Genomic DNA, 25,065 nt, shown 5'->3' on the forward strand with positions numbered 1-25,065 from the left:
CTCTTTGTAATTATGCCTGGGGGTGCCGTACATAGGACCTTCTCCCCCTTTACCTCCCTCCCTCCAGCCTCTGCAGAGTTAACTTTTTCACTTTTTTTGTATTCCTGGAGTGCCTCTTTCACTATTTTCAGCTGGCTTTGGGTATTTGTAGCCAGCACCTTCCAATTGTCTGCTCCCTTTTCCTTTTGTGCCTTTTCCTCTTTACATGAAGACAAGCGGAGGGAAGAATCTTTACATGCCTCCCACAACAACCAAATTGCTGCTGCATCTCTTTTGGCAGCACTAGAAGGTTTGTATATGAGGATATACTGAGCCAATCTATCCTCTAGGTCCGAAATAGTGCAGACATCAGCTAGGGATTGTTTAATCCAAGGACTGTGCCCAAATTTTTGAAGGATTTCTTTAAAAGGTGTAATTTCTTTAACAAAAGGTGAGGTTGGACTCCATTCCTCCATCTGGTACTGGTACTTCTGACTCCATTCCTCCCTCTGGTACTGGCTTACCCTGTTTTCTTTTAAACATCTTAACATGGATATTTCAGTCTCTTTGTCACTGCTGGTATTACTTAGCAAGTGACACAGCCTAGATTCTGAAATCATAGCTTAATCTATGCGTTTTTCCCCTGCTACCTTCCCGGAGGCCAGCAGGTCCCCTGCTACCCTCCCGGAGGCCAGCAGGTCTGGTTAACCTATTTCTCCCTGCTACCTTCTCGGAGGCCAGCAGGTCCGGTTAACCTGTTCTTCCCTGCTACCTTCCTGGAGGCAAGCAGGTCCCCTGCTACCTTCCCGGAGGCCAGCAGGTCTGGTTAACCTAATAGAAATGCCTAGCTCACTAGAGCTGGCGGTGTGCACACCAATATTTACAATAACTGAGGTTTTTTACCAATATTCCCCCTTTCGCAATTCTCCACCAAAATGTTATACCAATAAACTAAAAACCAGCAGGATCTTATTAAAGGGAAAAAGGCAAAATACCACATTTATTGTGAATACAGAAAGAATCATAGTAAGCAGTTAGTTACAGCTATAACATTCCATTCAATCTCATATTTATTCACACATTCATTCACACACACGCGCACACACACACACACACAGGTTCTGCAAGGTTGTTATCATAGTAAGCAGTTAGTTATAGCTATAACATTCCATTCAATCTCATATTTATTCACACACACACACACACACACACACACACACACACACACACACACACACACACACACACACACACACACACACACACACACACACACCAGCCTTAGAGTTGCTCATGCCAAGCCACTGGCCAGGTGGCCTGGACATGAGGAGGGAGCAGGGCCTTGTCAGATGCTCATCTGATGCTCCTGGAAGTTGCTTTGCAGAATCAGACCCCAAAGTTCTCACTTTTTAGAGTCTCTTTTTATAGGAATTTCTTCCTAGACCAGTCTATGGGAATTGCTTCATCATGCTGTTGCTGAATCAATCAGCAGATGGCACATTCCTGACGGCTCTGTGCTGCTAGATGTTATCTTGTTCTTTGGTTCTCCCATTCTTGAGGCTGTTGGGTGGATTCCAGTCTGCCCTCTGGGGGTCCTCTGGTTATTTCCACTTGACGCCTTCTTCAGCCGATGGACACTGGATTCTTAGGCTGGCACCTCCCTGATCATTCAGTTATTATCCACACCAAGCATCCATCCACATACATCCTCTATCTCTATTTTAATCACAATTGTTAATACAACAAAAGGGCGGGGAGTTTCTGGGTGCTGTTTCTGTTGTTAGAGTATTGCTTTGAGTCTCTCTCTCTGTGAATTGCTTTGAGAACAGACTCTGTCTTAGAATGTACTAACACAATTAGCAGCTTGCAAGTTTCACACATAGAGGGAGAGAAACAGTACCAAAAACCAAGAGACCTCTTAATTAGTAATACCCTGGAATTTAAACTATGGGGAACCAAACTCATTTGTGATTTTAATACAGAACTTCTTTAATATGATCCAACATGTTGAGCCCTGCACCCTGCAAGCAACCAATGTTATTAAATATTTCATTGCTAAATGTATCAGAATTATTATTTAAATGGCTGTTCAATAGAAATAAAATTGCAATATATATGATATATTGTAATCTACGTAGTTTAATTGTATTTTCATATAGAGGCTAAGACACTATATGTAAAATGTTCTAATACCTCTGAATGAATGATGTTATACAAAAATAAATAATAACATTTATTGTGAGTTGTGAACATGCAAATAATCAACTATTCTACTGATTGTTTCAATAATCGAGATAATACTTTGCACTTAGAACACCTTTAATTCAAGGTTCTTAGTGCTCTTCACAAAGGTATATACAGCATTATTACCCCTCTTTACAGATTGAAAAATAGAGATTAATTGAAGAGATTTATGTGATTTTTCTAAAGATCATACAGCAAATTGTGGGCAGAGCTGATTGGATAGAAATCAACAGTTTTGCCACTCAGATAGTCTCTCTGAGTCTAACCACTACAACACACTGCCTCTGCTGCTTTTCTATGTTTTAAGGTTAAGTCACATATAAAGAGGAATGCATAATAAAACCCCACATGACACAATTGTCTGCTCTGAGTGTGCACGCTTATCTCTTTTGCATGCGCAGATGTCTATTTGCACATCCAAATGTAGAATGTAGTGGATGCACGCCTGTTTACACCCTCCTTTGATAATGAGGCTCTAAGGAAGAAGAGTTAATTATAAAACCATCAGCTCAAAGATTTTGGACTCCCATTGTGCAGCTTATGGAATTTTGTGGGTTTTTTGTAATGTGCCATGCCCAGTAAGAGCAAAAATAGTTCATTTTAATCAGCAATATTATATTTTTATCTTTTTCTGGGCTTATATAGACCCATTACCGTACTATGTGAGCATCTCATAAATGTGAATTAATTCATTCCCATAACACCTTTAATTATTATTATCCCAGTTTCACAGATGGGGAAACAGAGGCACATAAGTGATTTACCCAAAGTCACGCACACAATTTTGGAAGAGCCCAATATTGAACCAAGACCTTCTGAAAAGCTAATTTTCCATAATCCTAGACCAGAGGCGGGCAAACTTTTTGGCCTGAGTGTCATATCAGGTTTCCAAAAATTGTATGGAGGGCCGGTTAGGGGAGGCTGTGTCTCCCCAAACAGCCAGGCATGGCCTGGCCGTCACCTCCAATCTGACCCCTCTCCCACCCTGCTTCTTTCCCCCTGACAGCTCCCCTGGGACTCCTGCCCCATCCAAGCCCCCTGTTCCCCGACCTCTGACCACACCCCCAAACTCCCCTGCCCTCAATCCACCCCTAGCCCTTGCCCCCTTATCACGCTGCTTGGAGCACCGGTGGTTGGGTCAGGCCGCGGCTCTGCAACTGTGCTGCCTGGCTGCCCAGAGCATTGCGGCGGCAGTGCAGTGTGCTGATGCTGCGGGGTAGCGGGAGCTGCGGGGAAGGGCCAAGGCCTAGCATCCCGGGCCAGGAGCTCAGGGGCCAGGCAGGAGGGTCCCATGGACCAGATGTGGCCCACCTTTGTCATAGACTATACTGTTGTATTTTCCTCACAGTATAGTTGTCATTGGTAAGAACCATTTGACCAGCAGTTTATGTAATGGTTGGGTCTTGTGAACAAATTTTGGAAATGTGTGATGTCTCAGAATAAGAGCTTGCACTCAGAAATCTATTGGAGGATTCCTCTGATCAAAGTATTGAACTGAAAATATTAACTATCAAGCATGATTACCATGATGTGTTTCTATATCTGTTACCTTCCTATGTTTCTCATACTAAATCTGCATAAATAGTGCCAGCTATTCTGAATGAAGCCATCCCAGCAGCCACGCAGCCTATTGATACAGAGCTTCGTGCCTCCCAAGATCTGGCATACCGCTACACAGCTGTCTTGGAAATGAAGCATGAGAGGCCACAGAGAAATATAGAATCTAGATTATCTATGTTAAAGGAAGCACTTTTCAATGTGAGACAACACGAAGCCTTCCTCTGCATCATTCTGGTGAGCTATCACATTATATCTTATGGATTCTTTAGGATATCTTAATATGAAATTTCAGCGTAAATTGCATTTTACAAAGTAAAATAGGGGTATATGTTTGAGGAAAGAAATCCTGGTGCTGTGTTTGAGCTGTGCAGCTAGAATGATATGTTAAAAGTTCATGCTTCAGGGATTCAGCCAGCCACCTGCAGGGGTCAGGAAGGGATTTCACACATCCCCAATGTTATCTCTTTCCTCTGAAGCATCAGGGATGGACACTGCTGGAGATGGGACATTGGAGGGGGAAGGCCAGGGCTATGAGTTGACACCAAGAATTCTCTCTCTCAGGCACTTGACTGGCTGGTTCTTGCTCACATGCTCATGGTCTAGCTGTTTGCCATGTGTGAGGTCAGGAAGGAATTTTCCCCCATGTCAGATTAGCAGTGACCTTTGGGGGGTTTCGCCTACCTCTGCAGCATGTGGGTATGGGTCACTTTCCAGGAGTATTTGAGTTTATCTCATTTAATGATTTTCCTGCCATTGTGGGGGCCTCCTGTTCTCTGCATGTGGCACATACTGGTCTAGTCTCCTGTGGGTTGTAATACATTGCTCTGATTTCAGTTGTTGGATTTAGTATGTGGGTGGGTGCTGGATGGTGTTGGGGACCTATGATCTACAGGAGGTCAGACTAGATGATCTAGTGGTCCCTTCTGGCTCTAAAATTCTGACTCTATTTAGAAGTTAGGTTGCATGCCACCCCTTAAAATATAACTGCCCAAAAAGAGGCAGAATGCAAGTACCCAAATAGTTTCTGCTGGCTATTTATTTTTCTGTGACTGTATCCTTACCTGAGGTATGTTCTCTTTCCAGTCTGATGTGATCACGTGTGCACAAGAAGTTGAAATGATGGACAAGCAGTTTGCAGCACAAATAGAGCAGTTAAAAAACACTGTTAAAGCAAAGACTGCTGTACCTACATCACAAGTTTTCGTAAGCATTTGAAATGCAAAAGTATAATTTTCTGAACAAAAGCAAATTAGAAAAATCACTTTTATTGTCTACAATACTAACATAATATTTATGTTGCAGTGTCATGTGACATGGTTCACATAAATTTCATGTTGAATTAGGAAAAAAGATCTTATTTTCTGTATCTGTCTAATAGTGTTCCACAGACACAGCTACCTTGACCATCTATTCATTTGCTTTAAAAAAAGTTAAAAGGAGTTTGTTATTACACCTGCTTTGAGTTGATAATTGTGGTTTTACAAACATATTTTCCTATTTTTTTTAATATTTCTTTTTCTTTCCTGTTGCTTTGCGAAAGACATAAAAAAAGGGAAAACTAACTCTAGGTGAATAGAGAAAATGATTATGCCAAAAGTGCTATTAAATGCATAGAATAGCACTAAAAATAGATTTTCTCTATTCCTTTTCTTTAAAGTAGCCTTAAATATTACTTGTAACAATAGTAGGTAAAAATATTCAGAGATGAGAGTTTTAAGTTAATGATGCTTCACTATTGTATTATGTTGGAATAGCCTTGGCTCAGAGTCTTCTATCCATATTATTTTGAAACTAGGGCTGTGCAAACCTGCACATGGTCAATTCTTATTTGGGTTCTTATTTTTAGCTGGGAAGATATGTAATAAAGTAGTCACTATCTTGTCCACTTTCTGTCATAATTAATTATAATAAACATTTTGGAAGGGATCTTAAACCTCATGCTTCATGGCTTAAGTAAATCTCTAACTGTTAGAGAGCCTCATGAGACCTAATGTGGGGGGACAGGTTATCCCACATCTACCTTCTTTAGGGTTCTTATACCTTCCTTGGAAGCATCTAGTGCTGCCCACTGTCAAAGAGAGGATACTGGACTAGATGCCTCTGCTGTTTCTATATGCCCGTTGATCTTACAAATCTTGTCCTTTTAGCAGACACCCCTTTCTTCTATCCTGCTACCCAGAGCAATTCTTTCTCTTTGTCTTCTCTCTCCCTATACTGTTCATTTTTATTATGAGGGCCAAAAACATACTTGTCACTTTACAAGCAAACAAGAAGGCACATCATCCCTGTCCTAAGGAGTTTACCGTAGATTTCCTTTCTTGAATAGCTTCTATGTACCAGGTTATTTGCCTGTTTTCTTCACTTCTGTTAGCAACAGAATATGTACAAGATAATTGATTCCATCTGTGCTCTTGCACGTAGAACTTTCCCCATCACAAGACCACTTAATCTTACTTGTCTTCAAATTGCTGCAGAGAAGTTGTATTGTGTAAGAGCATCAGGAGATTTTTTAATTCAGAATTTGTAGCACAGGGCCTGGATTGAGAATGTAGCAGACAAGCATTTTAGAGTATAGAGTAGGCTCACTCATTTTCCAACAATTGAGTTAAAGAAGGTTATGATACTGTTTACAGTAAAAATTATTTTGCTGCCATTCCTCTGTTTTCATTTCTTGTGTCCATAGCATTTCATGATAGTGATGCTGATGAACAACAGAGCTAACTCCCATAACAATTCTTATCACGGCTCCATTAAAATGAATGCTAATGTGCTAGGATGAATTTTAAGTTCATTGAATGTATTCCTGATGTCGAGGGAGCCCTTTTCTACTGTGCTAAGATCTGAAAACTTGAAGATGCCTGTGTTAACATTCAAAATCTATTCGGCATAGTCAAGAATGTAATTATTTTCTGCTGGCCATTTCCTCAGTGATTTCAAATATGTTACAACAGGCCCATTTTCTCCCATTGTCTTTGAAATATGTATCTGTACTAAACTGTTTTGGGGCTGAGGGAAAATGAGAGGAACAAAGGCTGAAATTTGTCTATGCCTAGGTCTGTTTGTGTTTCTTTTTATAGTTAACCTGTATACAGGAATTTCTTCTTTATTGCCTTCCTCTGTCTATCTTTTCATTTTGCATTTATATTATTATATTTGTGGGGAGGAGGAGAGACTCTTTTCCAATATAATTCAGAAAACTGCCTCCAATGTTTCCCCAAAATGTTTTTATTACTTTTAAAGTAAATTTAAATGGTTTCTAGGATTTGGGCCTGATCTTGCAAGCCCTCCACTGGGATTTCTGAGTGCAGAGGGCATGCAGGATTGGGCCCCTTGTGTTTAACAGTTGTATTTGTGACTATTGTTTACAGTATTTGTTTAATTATACAGACAAAGCAAATGTAGATTTCAGGTCTTTCATATTATTTTCTAGCCTATCTTTCTTGCACTATCTAACCTCTGGACGAGCTTTCAGGATGAGATATTGCTGCTGAGTTTCCTGACTAATTTGACAGTCAGTCTACAGCAGTTCTTGGGAATCCATGCACAACTCTTTCCTGATGATGTGATGGAGTCGCTTCTCGAAGGAGTGACTGTGAAGAATGATGAGCAAAGGATAAAGGAAACCATGGGTACTGAAAGTTATCACATTTCCTTTTTCCTGTTTGAGTCCTTGTATGATTTTGTGACTTAAATCCTGTTTCTAAAAAGTGCAATATTCCTATCTAAAGCAGGACCTGACCCTGAAAATCTTTATTGACATAGGGGTCCTTACCCAATAGTCCTGTTGAGGGCAACAGAATTTTTGGGTGCTCAGGACCACATAGGAGCACTTAATGCTTTACAGAACTGGACTCTTACTTTCTTGATGAAAACATGGTTTACATATAATTGGTACATATCTTTGGAAAACTGAGAGGAAAACAGTGCTTGGACACCAATATCTGCTCCCTGGTATAGTGCTACTATTTCTTCTACATTATCAGTGTACTGCTATACCTGGGACTGCTGCTGTTCCCCGTGAAGTCAATGGACACTTTGCCACTAATTTCTGTAGGTGTGAGATCAGACCTTTTTCATCTAAGGCCCTGTCACTGCTGTATTTGAAATTTTGCTAGCAATACTCTTGGGAAGAGCATGTGAGATGGAATTCAGATGCAATTTTTAAAGTTACTCCTATGACATAAGCTACTAAATTGTTCTTTATGTTAAACTTGTAAGCACCTTGAGATTTCTTCATATATTTTCCCATAATACTTACCAAAATGGGACCCTGATCCCTATTGGAGCAACTGGGTGCTATCTTAAACAAACTAGGGAAATACAACCTAGATGGAGCTGCTATAAGGTGGGTGTATAACTAGTTGGAAAAACATTCGTAGAGGTAGTTATCAGTGGTTCACAGTCAAGCCAGAAGTGCATATTGAGTGGGGTGCTGCAGGGATCAGTTCTGGGTCCAGTTCTGTTCAATATCTTCATTAATGATTTAGATAATGGTATAGAGAATACATTTCTAAAGTTTGCACATGATACCAAGTTGGGAGGGGTTGCTTTGGAGGATAGAATTAAAATCAAAATAATCTGGATGAACTGGAGAGATGGTCTGAAGTAAATAGGATGAAATTCCATAAGGACATATGCAAAGTACTCCACTCAGGAAGGAACAATCAGTTGCACACATACAAAATGGGAAATAACTGCTAGCGAAGGAGTACTGCAAAAAGGGATCTGGGGGTCATAGTGGATCACAAGCTAAATATGAGTCAACAGTATAACATTGTTGCAAAAAAACCCAAATATCATTCTGGAATGTATTAGCAGGAGTGTTGTAAGTAAGACACGAGAAGTAATTCTTCTGCTCTACTCCATGCTGATTAGGCCTCCGCTGGAGTATTGTGTCCAGTTCTGGGTGCCATATTTCAGGAAAGATAGGGACAAATTGGAGACAGTCCAGGGAAGAGCAACAAAAATGATTGAAGGTCTAAAAAGCATGACTTATGAGGGAAGATTGAAAAAATGGAGTTTGTTTAGTCTGGAGAAGAGAAGACTGAGAGGGGACATGATAACATTTTCAAGTACATAAAAGGTTGTTACAAAGAGCAGTGAGAAAAATTGTTCTTGTTAACCTCTGAGGATAGGGTAAGAAGCAGTGGTCTTAAATTACAGCAAGAGTGGCTTAGGTTGGACATTAGGAAAAACTTCCTGTCAGAGTAGCTAAGCACTGGAATAAATTGCCTAGGGAGGTTGTGGAATATCTGTCATTGGAGATTTTTAAGAGCAGGCTAGACAAACACCTGTCAGGGATGGTCTAGATAATACTTAATCCTGCCATGAGTGCAAGATGACCTCTTGAGGTCTCTTCCAGTCCTACAATTCTATGATAATATAAACAATAAATACTAAAAAGAGTCTTCAGTATAGGCAGAGCCAATCAGAGGTGGGGCCAGGAGGGCCATTTGGCCTGTGCCTCAAGCTCAAAGGGGGCCTCAAATTTAGACACTTGTTAATTTTTTGGCATTTGATAAGTTTCACAACTTGTTTTTATGCGCATTCCAATGAGACCAAAATGTGACACGCTCTCTCAGCTTAGAGCTGCAAATTTAAGCAAATAAGAGATGTGATTTGGTAAAAGACATAATTTTTTTGTTAACTGATATAGATTTTGTCATATTAAAGAGTTAAAAATGTTCATAAATATTAATAAAAATATATCCATTCTGATGGCCCAAGATTAGACTGTGATGAACGTCCTCTCAGATCAGCTGATTATATAAACAAACCACTACTAGTGGCTGGTGCTGGATCAAGTGCATGTTGAAAGGAAGAGAATTGTTACATTTTAGTGTTTTTATAGTTTTACGTCTAGTTGACTAAGGAATTATTTATGTGTGAGAATTCCTCATTATTATCTTCATATGGTAGCTAAAAGAGGTGACTGGTTGGTTGGTTGAGCCCTAGCTTGGTAGCTTGGCCATTATCCTAGGCTTTCGTAGTCTATAGGCCCAGATTCAAGGTGAAAATGTGTGAGGACAATCGTGTACAGTGAGTTTTGTGAGGACACACATTTGAAATTTGTGGACATTATCCTTCTGTCTGTATCCGTGTCTGTGTTTACTATATATATGTCATCCCTTTGTCTTCAGTTCAGCCTGTTACATTATACCTTGCATGCTCCAGTTTTGATTCCATGATAAGGATAATAACCTGTCTGACTGTTTCATTTTGTGTTCTTAATTAGTATTCCTTCATTTTAAGTCTTTTCAGCATTTGTGTACCTTTCAGCATTTGTGTACATGTTTACAGTAGAAGATTTCAAATGTAGATAAGCTACTTATTTACAGCAGAATATTTCAGGTGTGGATAGGCTACATATTGACCAAATAGATTACTATGAAGAGGAGATTTGAAAGTGGTGCAAGCAAGAGACGGCAAAAACAGCTGAGTGAAGCAGCAGCTAAGAGCTCAAAGCCAATAACTTCATTTCTCAAACCACTAGAAAACACACCTTACCCAACAAACAATGCTACAGATAATGAAAACTCTGCAGCTGCAACAGGTGATATTTCATTGCCAATATCTGAACATGAGGACAGTAGTCAAGAAGGAGATGTGCCAACAGTAACAGATGCAGCAGAAGATCCTGTGTACGATTAAGAAACTCAACAGCAACAGGAAGATGTAGATTTTACGCAGCAAGAGCAATTCATGAGTACTACAGGTTTGACTGTGACTGACATTGGAATTATGACAAGAGCAATGCTGCCCAAATGCAATCTTTTCTTTAAATTAGTTGTTTTGAAATTCCAAATAACATTCCACGAGATGCTGATAATCATGCTTTCCCTACTCGTCTGCTGACAAAAACTCTTGGAAATGGTGAGACCTGCTCAAAGAGACTGGTTATGCTGGAGTAAGGAAAAACAATCTCTGTACTGTTCACCCTGCTTCATTTTGAACAAAAGTGCTGCAAATGCATCAGTTCTCTCTGATCAATCTGGATGGAGCATCAACAGAGGTTGGAGAAAATTGAAAGACCGAATACCATCACATGAGAGTTCAGCGTCACACAAAACTATGTTGCATGGAAATCATCCAGTAGGGCAGCATCAGCTGAAAGTTCAGTTGAGAATTTACTCTTGACTGAACTCTCTACAGAAACTAATAACTGGAAAAAACTTCCTGACCGCATCCTGAATGTCATCCTTTTTCTTTCTGAGCGGGGATTGGCTTTCTTTGGTTCCAGTCAACGTATTGGTAATCATGCAAATGGAAACTTTCTAGACATAGTTGAGCTCCTCAGCAAATATGACCTACTTTTATCAGAGCATGTTAAACGTGTTCGAGAATCGCAAGAGAGTCAAAAGAGCATGCAAGTCCATTATCTCTCCCATACAAAACGAGTTTATTGAGTTATGTGCGTCATTCATACAAACACTTTTTGATGAGATTTGAAATGTCAAGTATTTTTCAATCATTGTTGACGGCACTCCAGATTGTTCTCACAAGGAACAGACTACTATGGTTATTGGATATGTTAAGATAGCTCAAAATTTTCAATTGAAGAAAGGTTTATTTTGTTTGATAATTTCACGAGAAAAACTGGAAAAGAAATTGCTGCTCAAGTACTAGCAATTCTAGAAGGTTTTAAGTTAGATTTTCAAGTCTGCATTGGTCAAGCCTATGACAATGGATCTAATATGGCGGGGAAGTACAAAGGTGTACAAGCAGTTCTGCTTGAGTATAATTCAAACTGTATTTTCTCCAGCTGTGGAAACCACACACTAAACCTTGTAGGTGTTGACTGTGCTGAATCGTGCAAGGAGGCAATTACTTACTTTGGAACTGTTCAGGAAATGTACAATATCTTCAGTAGCAGTCCACAAAGGTGAGAAATTCTGAAGCAATATCTTCCTGTTTCACTGCATGGGATGTTCAAAACTAGATGGTCTGCGCGGATTGATGGTGTTCAACCAATTGCGCAGCATTTGCATTCCGTGACAAAGGCTTTAAATGAGCTTGAATCTCTCAATCTCACTGCACAGGCTTGAACTGAACTTCAGTCTATTCAGAAGCACATGTCCAAATTTGACTGCATTCTGATATCATCTTAGTGGATGAAGCTACTTACAATGATCCACCAAACTAATCTGGTAATTGAAGCATGCAATGCCACACTTGATGTTGAGAGGGATAATGTTGAAAGTCTTATCAATGACATTCAATGGATTCGTGAACAATGGCATGCGATCCTGACTGAGTCCAAATTAGTAGGACAGAATATTGGTATTTCATCTGAGTTCCTCACCAATTGCAACTTACCTACTGAATCTGATGCCGAGCAGCATTATAGGGTCAATGTCTTCCTTGTCCTCATTGACTCTATTCAATCAGGTCTTACATGTCGATTTGAGTCACTGCGACTAATTTGTACCCTTTTGGGGTTTCTTTGGCAGTTCAATAGACTGAGTAATGAAGATCTACTTTCTGCAGCTGAACAATTTCAGCAACAGTACAACAAAGAACTCTCAAAAGATCTCAGTGTTGAGGTCATCTTCCTCAAACGAATATATTCCACGAACTTTAAATTGGATTTCAAGCCAAAGGAATTGCTTCAAGAAATACTCGAACTTGGACTCTCTGGGGTGTTTCCTCATATCATAATTGCATTGAGTATTTTTGTGTTTGCCTACATCAGTGGCTCAGGTGAATGCACCTTCAACATGTTGAAGCAGGTAAAGAACTATCACCATTCAACTATGGGACAAGAGCGTTTGAATGGGCTCGCCATGCTTAATATCAACTGTGACATTGCACGAAAGCTAGATTTTTCATCAATAATTAGTGCATTTGCACAGAAAAAGGCTAGAAAAGCATTTGTTAAATAAAAAAAAATTCAAATTATGTCTCACTCTTTTCTTTGGTGCCTTATTTTGTTTTCATGTGTCATCATTTTTTATTTTTATTATGGCTAGGGGCCTCAAAAGCTGGAAGTAGCCCAGGCCTCTCTGGACCTCTGAGAGGGCCTGAGTATAGGTATGAATTTATATCATAAAGTACAGCTTTAACTATTATTAAAGTATGTATATAAATACATCCAGTTAAAATGCCACATTTTTTTAGAAAAAAGAAAAGGAGTACTTGTGGCACCTTAGAGACTAGCAAATTTATTTGAGCATAAGCTTTCGTGAGCTACAGCTCACTTCATCGCTGTAGCTCATGAAAGCTTATGCTCAAATAAATTTGTTACTCTCTAAGGTGCCACAAGTACTCCTTTTCTTTTTGCAAATACAAACTAACATGGCTGCTACTCTGAAACCATTGATTTTAGAAATGCCCTGCACTTCCATAATTCAGGATTCCTTGTATTTTGCTTTGTCTGTTTATGCCTTCTGAAACCTCTGAGATGGAAAAAAAGAACAGTTTAATTCATTAGGGATATTAGGTTATCAGAAATATTTGTTTAGGGAGATGTCGCTACCAATTAACCAAGTTCTGCTGTCGTGGATTTGAAACAACTGGGTGAGTTTAAAACAATGGCTGAAATTATTAGATTTTACCTTCTGTTTGTGGCCATGTGCTTCCAAGGAAAACCTACACTGCTAGAATACCTGGAGGCAGTCTACCACCAAAAAATAAGTAGGCCATGGTGAACCGGGGCCTGATTTTCAGAAGTGCTAAGTGTTCCCGCTCCTGTGGAAACCAGTGGAGTTGTGGGCGTTCAACACTTCTGGCCACAATGTGTTAAAGCATGATTGAAATCCCTTTGAGATTCCCATTAAATCACATTTTAGGCATCATGTATTTTATTGTCATCTTTCCTTTGCCAAATTCTCTTTCAGGAATCAAAGTGAATGTTTCTGATTTCAAGGAACAAGAGTGGCTTTTTCCAGAAACCACATCTAATTTTGATCAGTTGTTAATCCAGTACCGTGGGTTTTGTGCTCACACACTTGCTGAAAAAGATGGCCTCCTCCTCCCAGGTGTGTTCTGTATTATTATTAATATTATTATTTGTATTATTGGTGCTTAGAGTTAGAAGAATTTTTTCGTACTGTAAATATGCATACACTAGCAAAAAAGTACATTTAAAGACATATACTCTGTGTGTTTCCTTCTGTGCAAACACGCAAACTAGAATAATTCATTGAACACTTTTACACTTTATACCTAATGTGTAGTTCTAATAATCCTCTGTGTTTTTGAGTGTGTGTGAAATTATAATTAGTGTTCATATGTTCTGGACTTGGCTATGTTGTTCATACCTTTTGTCCCAGCAACCTTTCCAGCTCAAATATGTCTCTACCTAAGTTCCCTCTAAGCTGGGCAGCTGTGCTGCCACACAGCTGGCTATTAAGCACTGTGCAGGCACTCAGGGCTGTGGCAGAGAGAGATGACTCTCCCCGGACCTGCTGTGGTGCCGCTCCTCTGACCCAGCCCAGCCTTGGACCTGCCGCAGCCGGGGGACAGGTGCCCTTCCCCCGGCCCTGACCCAGCCCAGCCCAGACCTGCCGTGGGCGGGGGACAGGTGCCCCGGCCCCAACCCAGCCCGGCCTGGATCTGCTGCAGCCGGGGGAGAGGTGCCTCTCCCCCCACGAGCCCAGGTGCTGCTGTGGGGAGAGAGAACTGGGGGGAGGAGTCCTCTCTCCTCACTGTAACCCCGGGGAGTCCCACTGCACTCCAAACCCCTCATCCCCAGCCCTACCCCAGATCCCACACCACCAGCTGGAGTCCTCACCCCCCCGCATCCCAGCCCTCTGCCCCAGCCCTGAGCCCCTCCCACACTCTGAACCCCTCAGCCCCACCCCACCACATGAATTTTGTTATGTGTATCAATATGGAGGTGATATGTCACACATCACTTCCATATTGGTGGACATAATAAAATTCGTTCCGCACTTGGATGGGAAAAATTAGAGGGAACACAGGTCTCTACCTGCTCATCTTTTTTGGTGATACTTAGTAATCCTGTCATTTCTTTCGGTATAACTGATGGTTTGGTTTTGGTTTTTTTGAGGGCATGGGGGCAAAATACTACTGTTTGTAGCAGTAAAAGCAAGACGACTTTAATGGTAGTTCAACTTCCTGACCTACTTAGTATTGTCCTTTGGCATAAAAGAGTAATTAAATTACAATCAATCTTACACAGGAAATTTGCAGAACAGACATTTGCAGATATGTGCAACATAAATGGAAGGGAACATATTTTATATTAACTGGATAGATATGGATGATAAAGTCTGAGTAGTCTTTCTGGTTGTAATTTAAGCATGATCCAGACTATAATAATATCTAGCACTTTTCACCAGTACATTTCAAAGTGCTTTACAAAGGAGATAGATATCATTATCCCTCCTGGGGAACTGGGTGTGAGATGGTCATCATCAGTTCTGATGGTTTGTAGAAGCTGACTTTCACTGTATCTGATTCTACTATGTAATGGAGAGGATTTCTTAATTTTGAAAAAGGTTTAGATTGTAGGTTCTGTTACAATTCCAAAAGTGATGGAGTTAGAGCTGGTTGAGGGAAATGTATACTCATAATTATAGGAGCCCTGTGTGTTGAATGATTTATTGGTTCACTCTTGTTTTTGCTTTATTTGTTAGGAAATCCTGCTGTTGGAATTTTGAAACATAAGGAGAAATATTACACTTTCAGTTCCAAGGAATCAGCATATGTTTTTGCCCAAAACCCAGATACATTCATTCAGTTGATTGGAGAAAAAGCAAAAGAATGTGCTGAACTTATTCAGCTGCTTGAGCTTCATCATCAGTTTGAATCCCTTGCTCCTTATTCACAGGTATTTACCCGCTTACATCCCCTGTTGAATAGGTGATGTGACACTGACCTATCTGTCCTTTTGATTCACTGAAAAGTGCTGGGACCTGGTCAAACTGGAATTAGTTGGACATAGAAAAATGTGTTTTATGGAGACAATACTTTGTCTGAGGACATAGGTAATCCTCTACCCAGCAAAGAGAGTATGTGGGGATTCAGCAGATCGTACTCTTTGGTGTATAGATGAGGGGCATCACCTCAGAGAAATTGTTCACCCTTAAATTCTACATGTGGGAGGGGCAGGGCCATGGAAATTCAGTGGTGGCAGCATTCTACCATCTTCAGCCCAGAGAAATTCTGTGGATGATGTTTCCTGTTCTCCCTTTGTAGGAGTAGTTTGTGTAAGGGAGGAGAGGGCCCTGTGTAATTAAGCATTGTAGATAAATATGAGAAGCTTGACTTTGTCAGCACAAGTTGGAGACTATTTGTCCATCCCTATATATTGTAATAGGGAAAAAATGTCATTTCGGGAGAGAAATCATAGATTATATTTTTTTAAATTTTAGTGTATGGGTGTTAACATTGGTGTTTTGGACAAATTCCAATTTGGACAACTGCGTTCTGCTTTTTAAATTCCCCCTGCAGTTTCAGTTAGATATTGTATTCTTCATTTAATTGTCCTGTGTATTGTTAAACAGGTGTTAGGATTTACCCCAGAGGTAGCTACTTTTCAGCACCCCCTGCATAAATTTTGTACAGTAACTCCTCACTTAAAGTCATCCCAGTTAACCTTGTTTCATTGTTATGTTGCTGATCAATTAGAGAACATGCCCTCTGCCATGGAGCTGCTCCATGGAGCCTCCTACTTCATAGAATCATAGAATGTCAGGGTTGGAAGGGACCTCAGGAGGTGATCTAGTCCAACCCCCTGCTCAAAGCAGGGCCAATCCCCAATCAAATCATCCCAGCCAGGGCTTTGTCAAGCCTGACCTTAAAAACTTCCAAGGAAGGAAATTCTACCACCTCCCTAGGTAACGCATTCCAGTGTTTCACCACCCTCCTAGTGAAAAAGTTTTTCCTAATATCCAATCTAAACCTCCCCCACTGCAACTTGAGACCATTACTCTTTGTCCTGTCCTCTTCTACCACTGAGAATAGTCTAGAACCATCCTCTCTGGAACCACCTCTCAGGTAGTTGAAAGCAGCTATCAAATCCCCCCTCATTCTTCTCTTCCGTAGACTAAACATTCCTAGTTCCCTCAGCCTCTCCTCATAAGTCATGTGTTCCAGACCCCTAATCATTTTTGTTGCCCTTCGCTGGACTCTCTCCAATTTATCCACATCCTTCTTGTAGTGTGGGGCCCAAAACTGGACACAGTACTCCAGATGAGGCCTCACCAATGTCGAATAGAGGGGAACGATCACGTCCCTCGATCTGCTCGCTATGCCCCTACTTATACATCCCAAAATGCCATTGGCCTTCTTGGCAACAAGGGCACACTGCTGACTCATATCCAGCTTCTCGTCCACTGTCACCCCTAGGTCCTTTTCCGCAGAACTGCTGCCTAGCCATTCGGTCCCTAGTCTGTAGCGGTGCATTGGGTTCTTCCGTCCTAAGTGCAGGACCCTGCACTTATCCTTATTGAACCTCATCAGGTTTTTTTTGGCCCAATCCTCCAATTTGTCTAGGTCCCTCTGTATCCTATCCCTGCCCTCCAGCGTATCTACCACTCCTCCCAGTTTAGTATCATCCGCAAATTTGCTGAGAGTGCAGTCCACACCATCCTCCAGATCATTTATGAAGATATTGAACAAAACCGGCCCCAGGACCGACCCCTGGGGCACTCCACTTGACACCGGCTGCCAACTAGACATGGAGCCATTGATCACTACCCGTTGAGCCCGACAATCTAGCCAACTTTCTACCCACCTTATAGTGCATTCATCCAGCCCATACTTCTTTAACTTGCTGACAAGAATACTGTGGGAGACCATGTCAAAAGCTTTGCTAAAGTCAAGAAACAATACATCCACTGCTTTCCCTTCATCCACAGAATCAGTAATCTCATCATAGAAGGCGATTAGATTAGTCAGGCATGACCTACCCTTGGTGAATCCATGCTGACTGTTCCTGATCACTTTCCTCTTGTGTAAGTGCTTCAGGATTGATTCCTTGAGGACCTGCTCCATGATTTTTCCGGGGACTGAGGTGAGGCTGACTGGCCTGTAGTTCCCAGGATCCTCCTTCTTCCCTTTTTTAAAGATTGGCACTACATTAGCCTTTTTCCAGTCATCCGGGACTTCCCCCGTTCGCCACGAGTTTTCAAAGATAATGGCCAATGGCTCTGCAATCACATCCGCCAATTCCTTTAGCACTCTCAGATGCAACTCGTCCGGCCCCATGGACTTGTGCACATCCAGCTTTTCTAAATAGTCCCTAACCACCTCTTTCTCCACTGAGGGCTGGCCATCTACTCCCCATGTTGTGATGCCCAGCGCAGCAGTCTGGGAGCTGACCTTGTTCGTGAAGACAGAGGCAAAAAAAGCATTGAGCACATTAGCTTTTTCCACATCCTCTGTCACTAGGTTGCCTCCCTCATTCAGTAAGGGGCCCACACTTTCCTTGGCTTTCTTCTTGTTTCCAACATACCTGAAAAAACCCTTCTTGTTACTCTTGACATCTCTTGCTAGCTGCAGTTCCAGGTGCGATTTGGCCCTCCTGATTTCATTCCTACATGCCCGAGCAATATTTTTATACTCATCCCTGGTCATATGTCCAACCTTCCACTTCTTGTAAGCTTCTTTTTTATGTTTAAGATCCGCTAGGATTTCACCGTTAAGCCAAGCTGGTCGCCTGCCATATTTACTATTCTTTCGACTCATCGGGATGGTTTGTCCCTGTAACCTCAACAGGGATTCCTTGAAATACAGCCAGCTCTCCTGGACTCCTTTCCCCTTCATCTTAGTCCCCCAGGGGATCCTACCCATCCGTTCCCTGAGGGAGTCGAAGTCTGCTTTCCTGAAGTCCAGGGTCCGTATCCTGGTGCGAACCTTTCTTCCCTGCGACAGGATCCTGAACTCGACCAACTCATGGTCACTGCCCCTCAGATTCCCATCCACTTTTGCTTCCCCCACTAATTCTTCCCGGTTTGTGAGCAGCAGGTCAAGAAAAGCTCCCCCCCTAGTTGGCTCCTCTAGCACTTGCACCAGGAAATTGTCCCCTACGCTTTCCAAAAACTTCCTGGATTGTCTATGCACCGCTGTATTGCTCTCCCAGCAGATATCAGGAAAATTAAAGTCACCCATGAGAACCAGGGCGTGCGATCTAGTAGCTTCTGCGAGTTGCTGGAAGAAAGCCTCGTCCACCTCATCCCCCTGGTCCGGTGGTCTATAGCAGACTCCCACCACTACATCACTCTTGTTGCTCACACTTCTAAACCTAATCCATAGACACTCAGGTTTTTCTGCAGTTTCGTACCGGAGCTCTGAGCATTCATACTGCTCCCTTACATACAGTGCTACTCCCCTACCTTTTCTGCCCTGCCTGTCCTTCCTGTGCAGAGGTGGGGGAAAGAGGGGTGCTAATGTCAAGGTGTCCCCTCCCTCTGCTCCTGCCCCACACTCCTGTCCCCCATCTCCACAGAGCAGTGGGGGGACATGACAGGGCTCAGGACTGAGGGAGTGTGCTCGCAGCAGCTGCTGTCTCAACATGCTGATCTACTTAAAAAGGCAATGTACTTAGAGTTAGGTCAGTGTACTTAAAGGGGCAATGCACGTCTTTCTCTTACACACATGGTGTGTGTCTCTGTCTCTGTCTGCCATGCTGTCTTCCCTCCCTCTGCCTTGTAGAGTGTGAGGCTACATTAACAATGTGTTAACCCTTGAGGGCTTAGCTGAGTGTTAGTTCATCGTTTAGCAGTAAGGCATTCCCTGGGAAATATCCCACCCTCTTCCACCTTTTGACTTCGTCACCTCAACCAAGCTTCACAATCATCATTGCTGTGTACAGTATTAAATTGTTTGTTTAAAACTTATACTGTGTATATATATGTGTGTGTGTATATATAGTCTTTTGTGTGGCGAAAAATATTTCCCTGGAACCTACCCCCCCCCCCCCCATTTACATTAATTCTTATGGGGAAATTGGATTCGCTTAACATCGTTTCACTTAAAGTAGCATTTTTCAGGAACATAACTACAACATTAAGCGAGGAGTCACTGTATCTTAGTTTAAATCTGTAAAGTATTTTAGTATCCTCTGGAATGACAGATACTATATGAACATAAGATGATTATTAACCACTAGTTACTAACAGACTTTTATATTTTGTATTCAAGTCTTTAAAACTTTCAGTATTCTTAGATTCCTGTTCGTTTAAAAAAATACGGTGCTGTGTCTATATGTCATTTTTTCCCCTGTGACTTATGGATTCTTCTACTAAATACCTATATCTTCATCCAGGTCAGAAGTGGAGACAAACGTTCAATGAAACCAATTACCAAATGTGACAGCAGTACTCAGACTGACACCCATATATTGCCTCCAACTATTGTGAAGTCATATGAATGGAATGAATGGGAACTGAGGAGAAAAGCCATAAAATTGGTTTGTATCAGTATTATCTGGAAGATTAAGCCTTTCAAAATTTGGCATGTTTGGCAGGAGGTCAAACTAGATTATCATAATTATTATCCCTTCTGGCTTTAAAATCTGTGAAGAGACAAGTTCCTGTAATTATTTTCTATCGAGCTTATTTCACCATATTTCATATTCCTGTTTCAAAAGCTTCCCCCCCCCCCCCGAAACTTTTGTTTGTTTTTGATTTGAGCAATATTTTCCTGGCTAGATCCATTGGTTCTAAAGTCTCAGGCACTCTTTTAGGTTGTAAGAGCCTTTCAAATAACAGTGAATTTTTAGGGTGCTACTCTGTACTAAATAGGGTGACCAGACGTCCCGATATTTAGTTCTTGTCCCACGTCCCAACTGACGCCATTTGTCCCGATATTTTGCTTTGGTGGCACTCTGGCTTTTTTTTTTTTTTTTTTTTGCTTGGGGCGGCAAATAACCTAGAGCCAGCCCTGGCGGGGGGTGAGCCTGAGCTGCCCCACCATGTGTCCCAATATTTTGTTGTTGTCATTTGGTCACCCTAGTACTAAAACAGCTTAACTAATATAAATAGCGTAACCATTTGGAAGTAATGTGCTATATCTTACCTTTGTAGTACAATGATACAAAAAGGGCTAAGATGATTTTAAAAAAAGTTACTGCAAATGAAGCTGTATACATTAATAAATATAATACCACCAAGTCACAAGAAAAAAAAGTTGGGGTAACTGTAGTAAAGTGTGGGTAAAAACGCCACTAAGAGATTATAAAACTACAGAGAGTGAGTTGAAGAAAATATCGTGCATGATTGTATAGATGAGAGAATCTGTAATAACGGTCTCTTGTATATGAAAATGTGTATTGAGCTTTTTCTTGCCTTTTGAAGTCTGATTTCAGACATCCAATGAAATGTGTATATTTTATAACATCGAGTTGAGTATTCTGGCCAATAACAAATTAACTGACTGCCAGGTTTGCTCACAGCAACATTAACTTACTATCAATTAGGGGGCCTGATCCTGAAATGAGTTCTGCTTGTGTAGACCTATGTGGAAGTCACTGAAGGATTGGGGCCTTAATTTGTTTCATAGTAAATTATTTTTCACTTTATCCCAACTCCTTCCATGTTGACTCACATCATCCAGTTTGCAATTTTTTTGTGCATATTTTGCAGAGGACCAATTCTGAGATGTAAACTAGCACAGCAACAAAATAAATGCATTTTTTGTTGTATGTAGAATGTTGAGGCAGGTTTTTGAGGTATCGTCACTTAATCTGTAGAAGTATATGGCCTGCTGTTAGAAATTGCAGGTATGTCCTCAATGTTTTGGCTGTAAATTAAAAAAAAAAACCACCCCAAACAATAAGTACCTTTCAAATAAGATTATTTTTTCTTACAATGTGCACTGCATGCTATGGTTTCAATTGTTATACAATGGTCATACAATGTTGGGGTAATATTTTCATCTTAAATCTGCACAGAAGAGCGCATCTCTGCTATTCTGCTCATTCAACCTGCCATGAGCTCTGCATACGTCATGTAGGGAGAGCAGACTATCAGAGTAAAGATCCACTTTGCGGAACTGAAAATGGAATTTTATCCATCTTGATTATCCATCAGTTTGTGTAATTGGTTACTGTTCTCCCTCTTAGCATTATCCTTGATGGCAACTATAAGACCTTTGTTTCCCAAATTGTATTTTGGGACCTTGGTTTTAAATTGTATTTTAAAATATAGAAACATCAACTCAAATCCATTAGAGCAGTAGACACAGACACTACCTCCTCATTATATGTTACCCTGTTACCAAGGGTTTTTAGGACCCAAAGCAGTGGTAACTTAATTGTTTTATTTTAGGCAGTGTTAGGAATAAATTATTGGGAACACAACTGAAAGATTGATATAAGTAAGCATGCTTTTATTTAAAACCACTATTTATTAGTTCTAAGCACATATAAACATAAGCAATAGGTTTAGAACATTTAAAAAAATTATTTAAAATTCGAGATGGTGTTGAGTAATTAGTAGCAGGTCAGCGATGGCTGGTTGCTTTTTTGCCAGGAGTAAGGTGTTAGGAAAAAGTTTTTCAGGATAGCTTTAGAGAACATTTTTAAAGTACATTTTTCATTTAATTTTCTTATAATTAATTGTTATCAAATATATCGCTTATAATGACTTTTATTGGGTTGGTTTTTAAAATTTAATAAATTATTAATAAAATATTTTAATACTTTTAGTTATAAAAAGTTTTTATATTAAACACACTTAAACTTATGGTTTTTAATTAGTTATTTATTTTTAGTTTTATAATTGGTTGGGGTTTTTTTTATTTTGATTAGCAAAAACTGCAAGCCTGTAGCTAGTATTTGACTTTGCCTTCAAAAGTCCTGCTTGTTCAAAATAACCCTTAATTATGTGGTGTTTTATTTTATTAATTTGTGGTGGCTGAGTGCACACAATATGGCTAGTTAGTTTGATCAAATTCTGGAGTAACATACCGTTTAATTCCAGGGTAATACTCCCCTCCTTAAAGGTTGTATATTTTTAATATTAAGACATATACATATGTGTAACAAGTTTAGTGGGTTATTCGTGAAGGCCGAGCATTAGGCTCAAGGCTTTTAACTGAGACTGAGCAAGAATTTTCTCGCTGGCACTTTTAGGTTTTATCCCTGATTTTGTCTTGTTAAAGACCATGTACTTATTTTTGGGGAGTATCTGTGGTCTACAGAACCACTCACTTTGCAATCAATTGATTTTTTTTTTTTTTTAATTTAGCACATCAGTGCTAGGAATATAACAACCAAAGCCACCTGAAACATTAGAATTACCACAATTGGATGTAAGGCCATTAAGAATCCCGGTTGCCAATTAAATTTATTTTAATGGGTACAGGCATTGCATTAGAGTATAAGGTATATTTTTTATTTAATTGTCTGTATTTTAATTTAGGCATTTGAAATTTAAAATTACATTTTAATAGCCACAATTTGATAAAAACATTTATTTTTATGGTAATTATGGATTATATTGTGCACATAATTAATTGTGAGCACAGGACATTAACTTTTAAGACATATATAACTATTACCCACATAAACAATTACAGATTTATGTGCAAAGGGATTTATGGCAAAATGGCATTTTCTGTGTTATTTTTAAATATATATGTTGTTGCCATAAAGCATTTTTGGTACATTTATGTTTAATTTTAGGTTTTTTAAACAGGTTTTTAATTTTATTGTTTTTTATGTGGGGGCTTTTTATGGCCCATATTTTATAATTTATGGGTTTTATTAATATTGAAGCCTACAGCCATAATAGGAAAATTTTATTTTATATTTGCTTTTGACATTAATAAAATAAATGTAGTAATTTTTAAAAAATGTTTGATTATAAGTAAAATGTATCATTATTTTATTTATTTATTAGGATTGCAAATTTTTTTTTAGTTTGGGTGGAACTTTTTAAAATAATACTTTTAATTTTTAATGGGAGTATATCATACCATTTCACATTTATTTTTTACCATTTTGATAATTTACATTTGCATGCGAGCCAGAGCCAAGGAAACGTTACTTGAGGGCACCAACAGCCTGCAGGAGGTGGAGGCGGTCCTTTTGGGGGGATTGCTTAATTCCAAAATAACAACCCATGTTATGCTTTGTTTCATACAGTCCAACAATAACAAATTTATGCCATGTGATTTATATTCTTTTACATCAATACTAATATTAACAGTTCATTAGAAGGAGGAACAAACTGACAGTTGATTTTAAAATCCTGGCTCTACAGTATGAAGAACTCACAAAAAGCTTTTTAGTAGCCTTTTCCTTTGCCACAGGAGATTGGTGCTAAAATGACATATTCCACAGTTATGGATTTGTAAAACTTGGGGGCCATACATGTAAAAGAGAAAAATATGCATCATTGTAATCTATAATACTTCCATTTCAGAGAAAAATTATATTTAAGAATAAAATCTCATAGACATTAAGGTCAGAAGGGACCATTATGATCATCTAGTCTGACCTCCTGCACAATGCAGGCCACAGAATCTCACCCACCCACTCCTGTAATAAACCTCTCACCTGTGTCTGAGCGATTGAAGTCCTCAAATCATGGTTTATTCTGATTTTGTTTTCATATTTAGGCTAATTTGCGTAGGAAATTAACTCACTCAGTGCAGACTAATCTCAGTCATATGAGAAGAGATAACTCCACCCAAGTGTATCTGCTAAAGGATTTTGGCACACAGACTAGACTTGACAATTCTAGCAACGTACCCAGGCCACAGATTTTCCTGGCAGGTCTCCGAGGAGGATCAACCCCAACTACTTGTATGGTCAAAGTGAACTTAACCAGAGCAGTTGATGAAACCTAAATGAAGTTTAAAAGGAGACATACTGAAGTGTAGTACATGTTTTTTTAAAAATCCAAATAGATTTCTGAAGTAATGTATAGTAAGCTGAATTCTATGTCCATTGATTCAAAGAGCTGTTGTTACACTTCATGGTTTCTGTTAGGAGCAGCTAAATGGCATTAAGTGATAATGATTATAAAAAGCCTGAAACATCCAATTTAAAAAAAGTAGAATCCAGGCTTGGCTGTAAATTCTGAATTAAACTGGCATTTCTATGGAAGTGTGTGTTTTTGGAATCCTTTAATGTTTTAATACCCTGAGTGCACATCATAACATTACTCTTAAGAGCCTGGTCTTTGAACTTTGGTTATATTGTAAGAAGAATAACTGTTATGAGTTAGAGAGATCAAGAGCTAGATTCACAAAGGGACTTAGGTGTTGCAACATTATGCCTGGGTGCTTTGTTGCCGAGTGGAATTCTCAGCTCTGAGTTAGATGTCTGCCCGATGTCAGGTGTTGTATGGGGAGAGTTAGGTGCCA

The 25,065-nt window shown here is 39.9% G+C and overlaps 1 protein-coding gene across 3 annotated transcripts in view; it reads left to right on the plus strand.

The window, feature by feature from the left end:
- Positions 1-24,814, plus strand: part of CFAP206 (cilia and flagella associated protein 206) — a 40,209-nt gene extending 15,395 nt beyond the window's left edge. For all 3 annotated transcript variants that reach the window (XM_037894434.2, XM_043542640.1, XM_007052579.4), the window contains 7 exons: positions 3,809-4,017; positions 4,867-4,986; positions 7,214-7,412; positions 13,620-13,760; positions 15,384-15,577; positions 20,018-20,161; positions 24,316-24,814. In XM_037894434.2, coding sequence (XP_037750362.1) covers positions 3,809-4,017; positions 4,867-4,986; positions 7,214-7,412; positions 13,620-13,760; positions 15,384-15,577; positions 20,018-20,161; positions 24,316-24,546 — 1,238 coding nt within the window. In that variant the 3' untranslated portion in view covers positions 24,547-24,814. The remainder of the gene's footprint in view (positions 1-3,808; positions 4,018-4,866; positions 4,987-7,213; positions 7,413-13,619; positions 13,761-15,383; positions 15,578-20,017; positions 20,162-24,315) is intronic.
- Positions 24,815-25,065: the final 251 nt, after the last annotated feature.

Source organism: Chelonia mydas, chromosome 3 (assembly GCF_015237465.2).
Source record: "Chelonia mydas isolate rCheMyd1 chromosome 3, rCheMyd1.pri.v2, whole genome shotgun sequence".
In the NCBI taxonomy this organism is placed as follows: Eukaryota; Metazoa; Chordata; order Testudines; family Cheloniidae; genus Chelonia; species Chelonia mydas.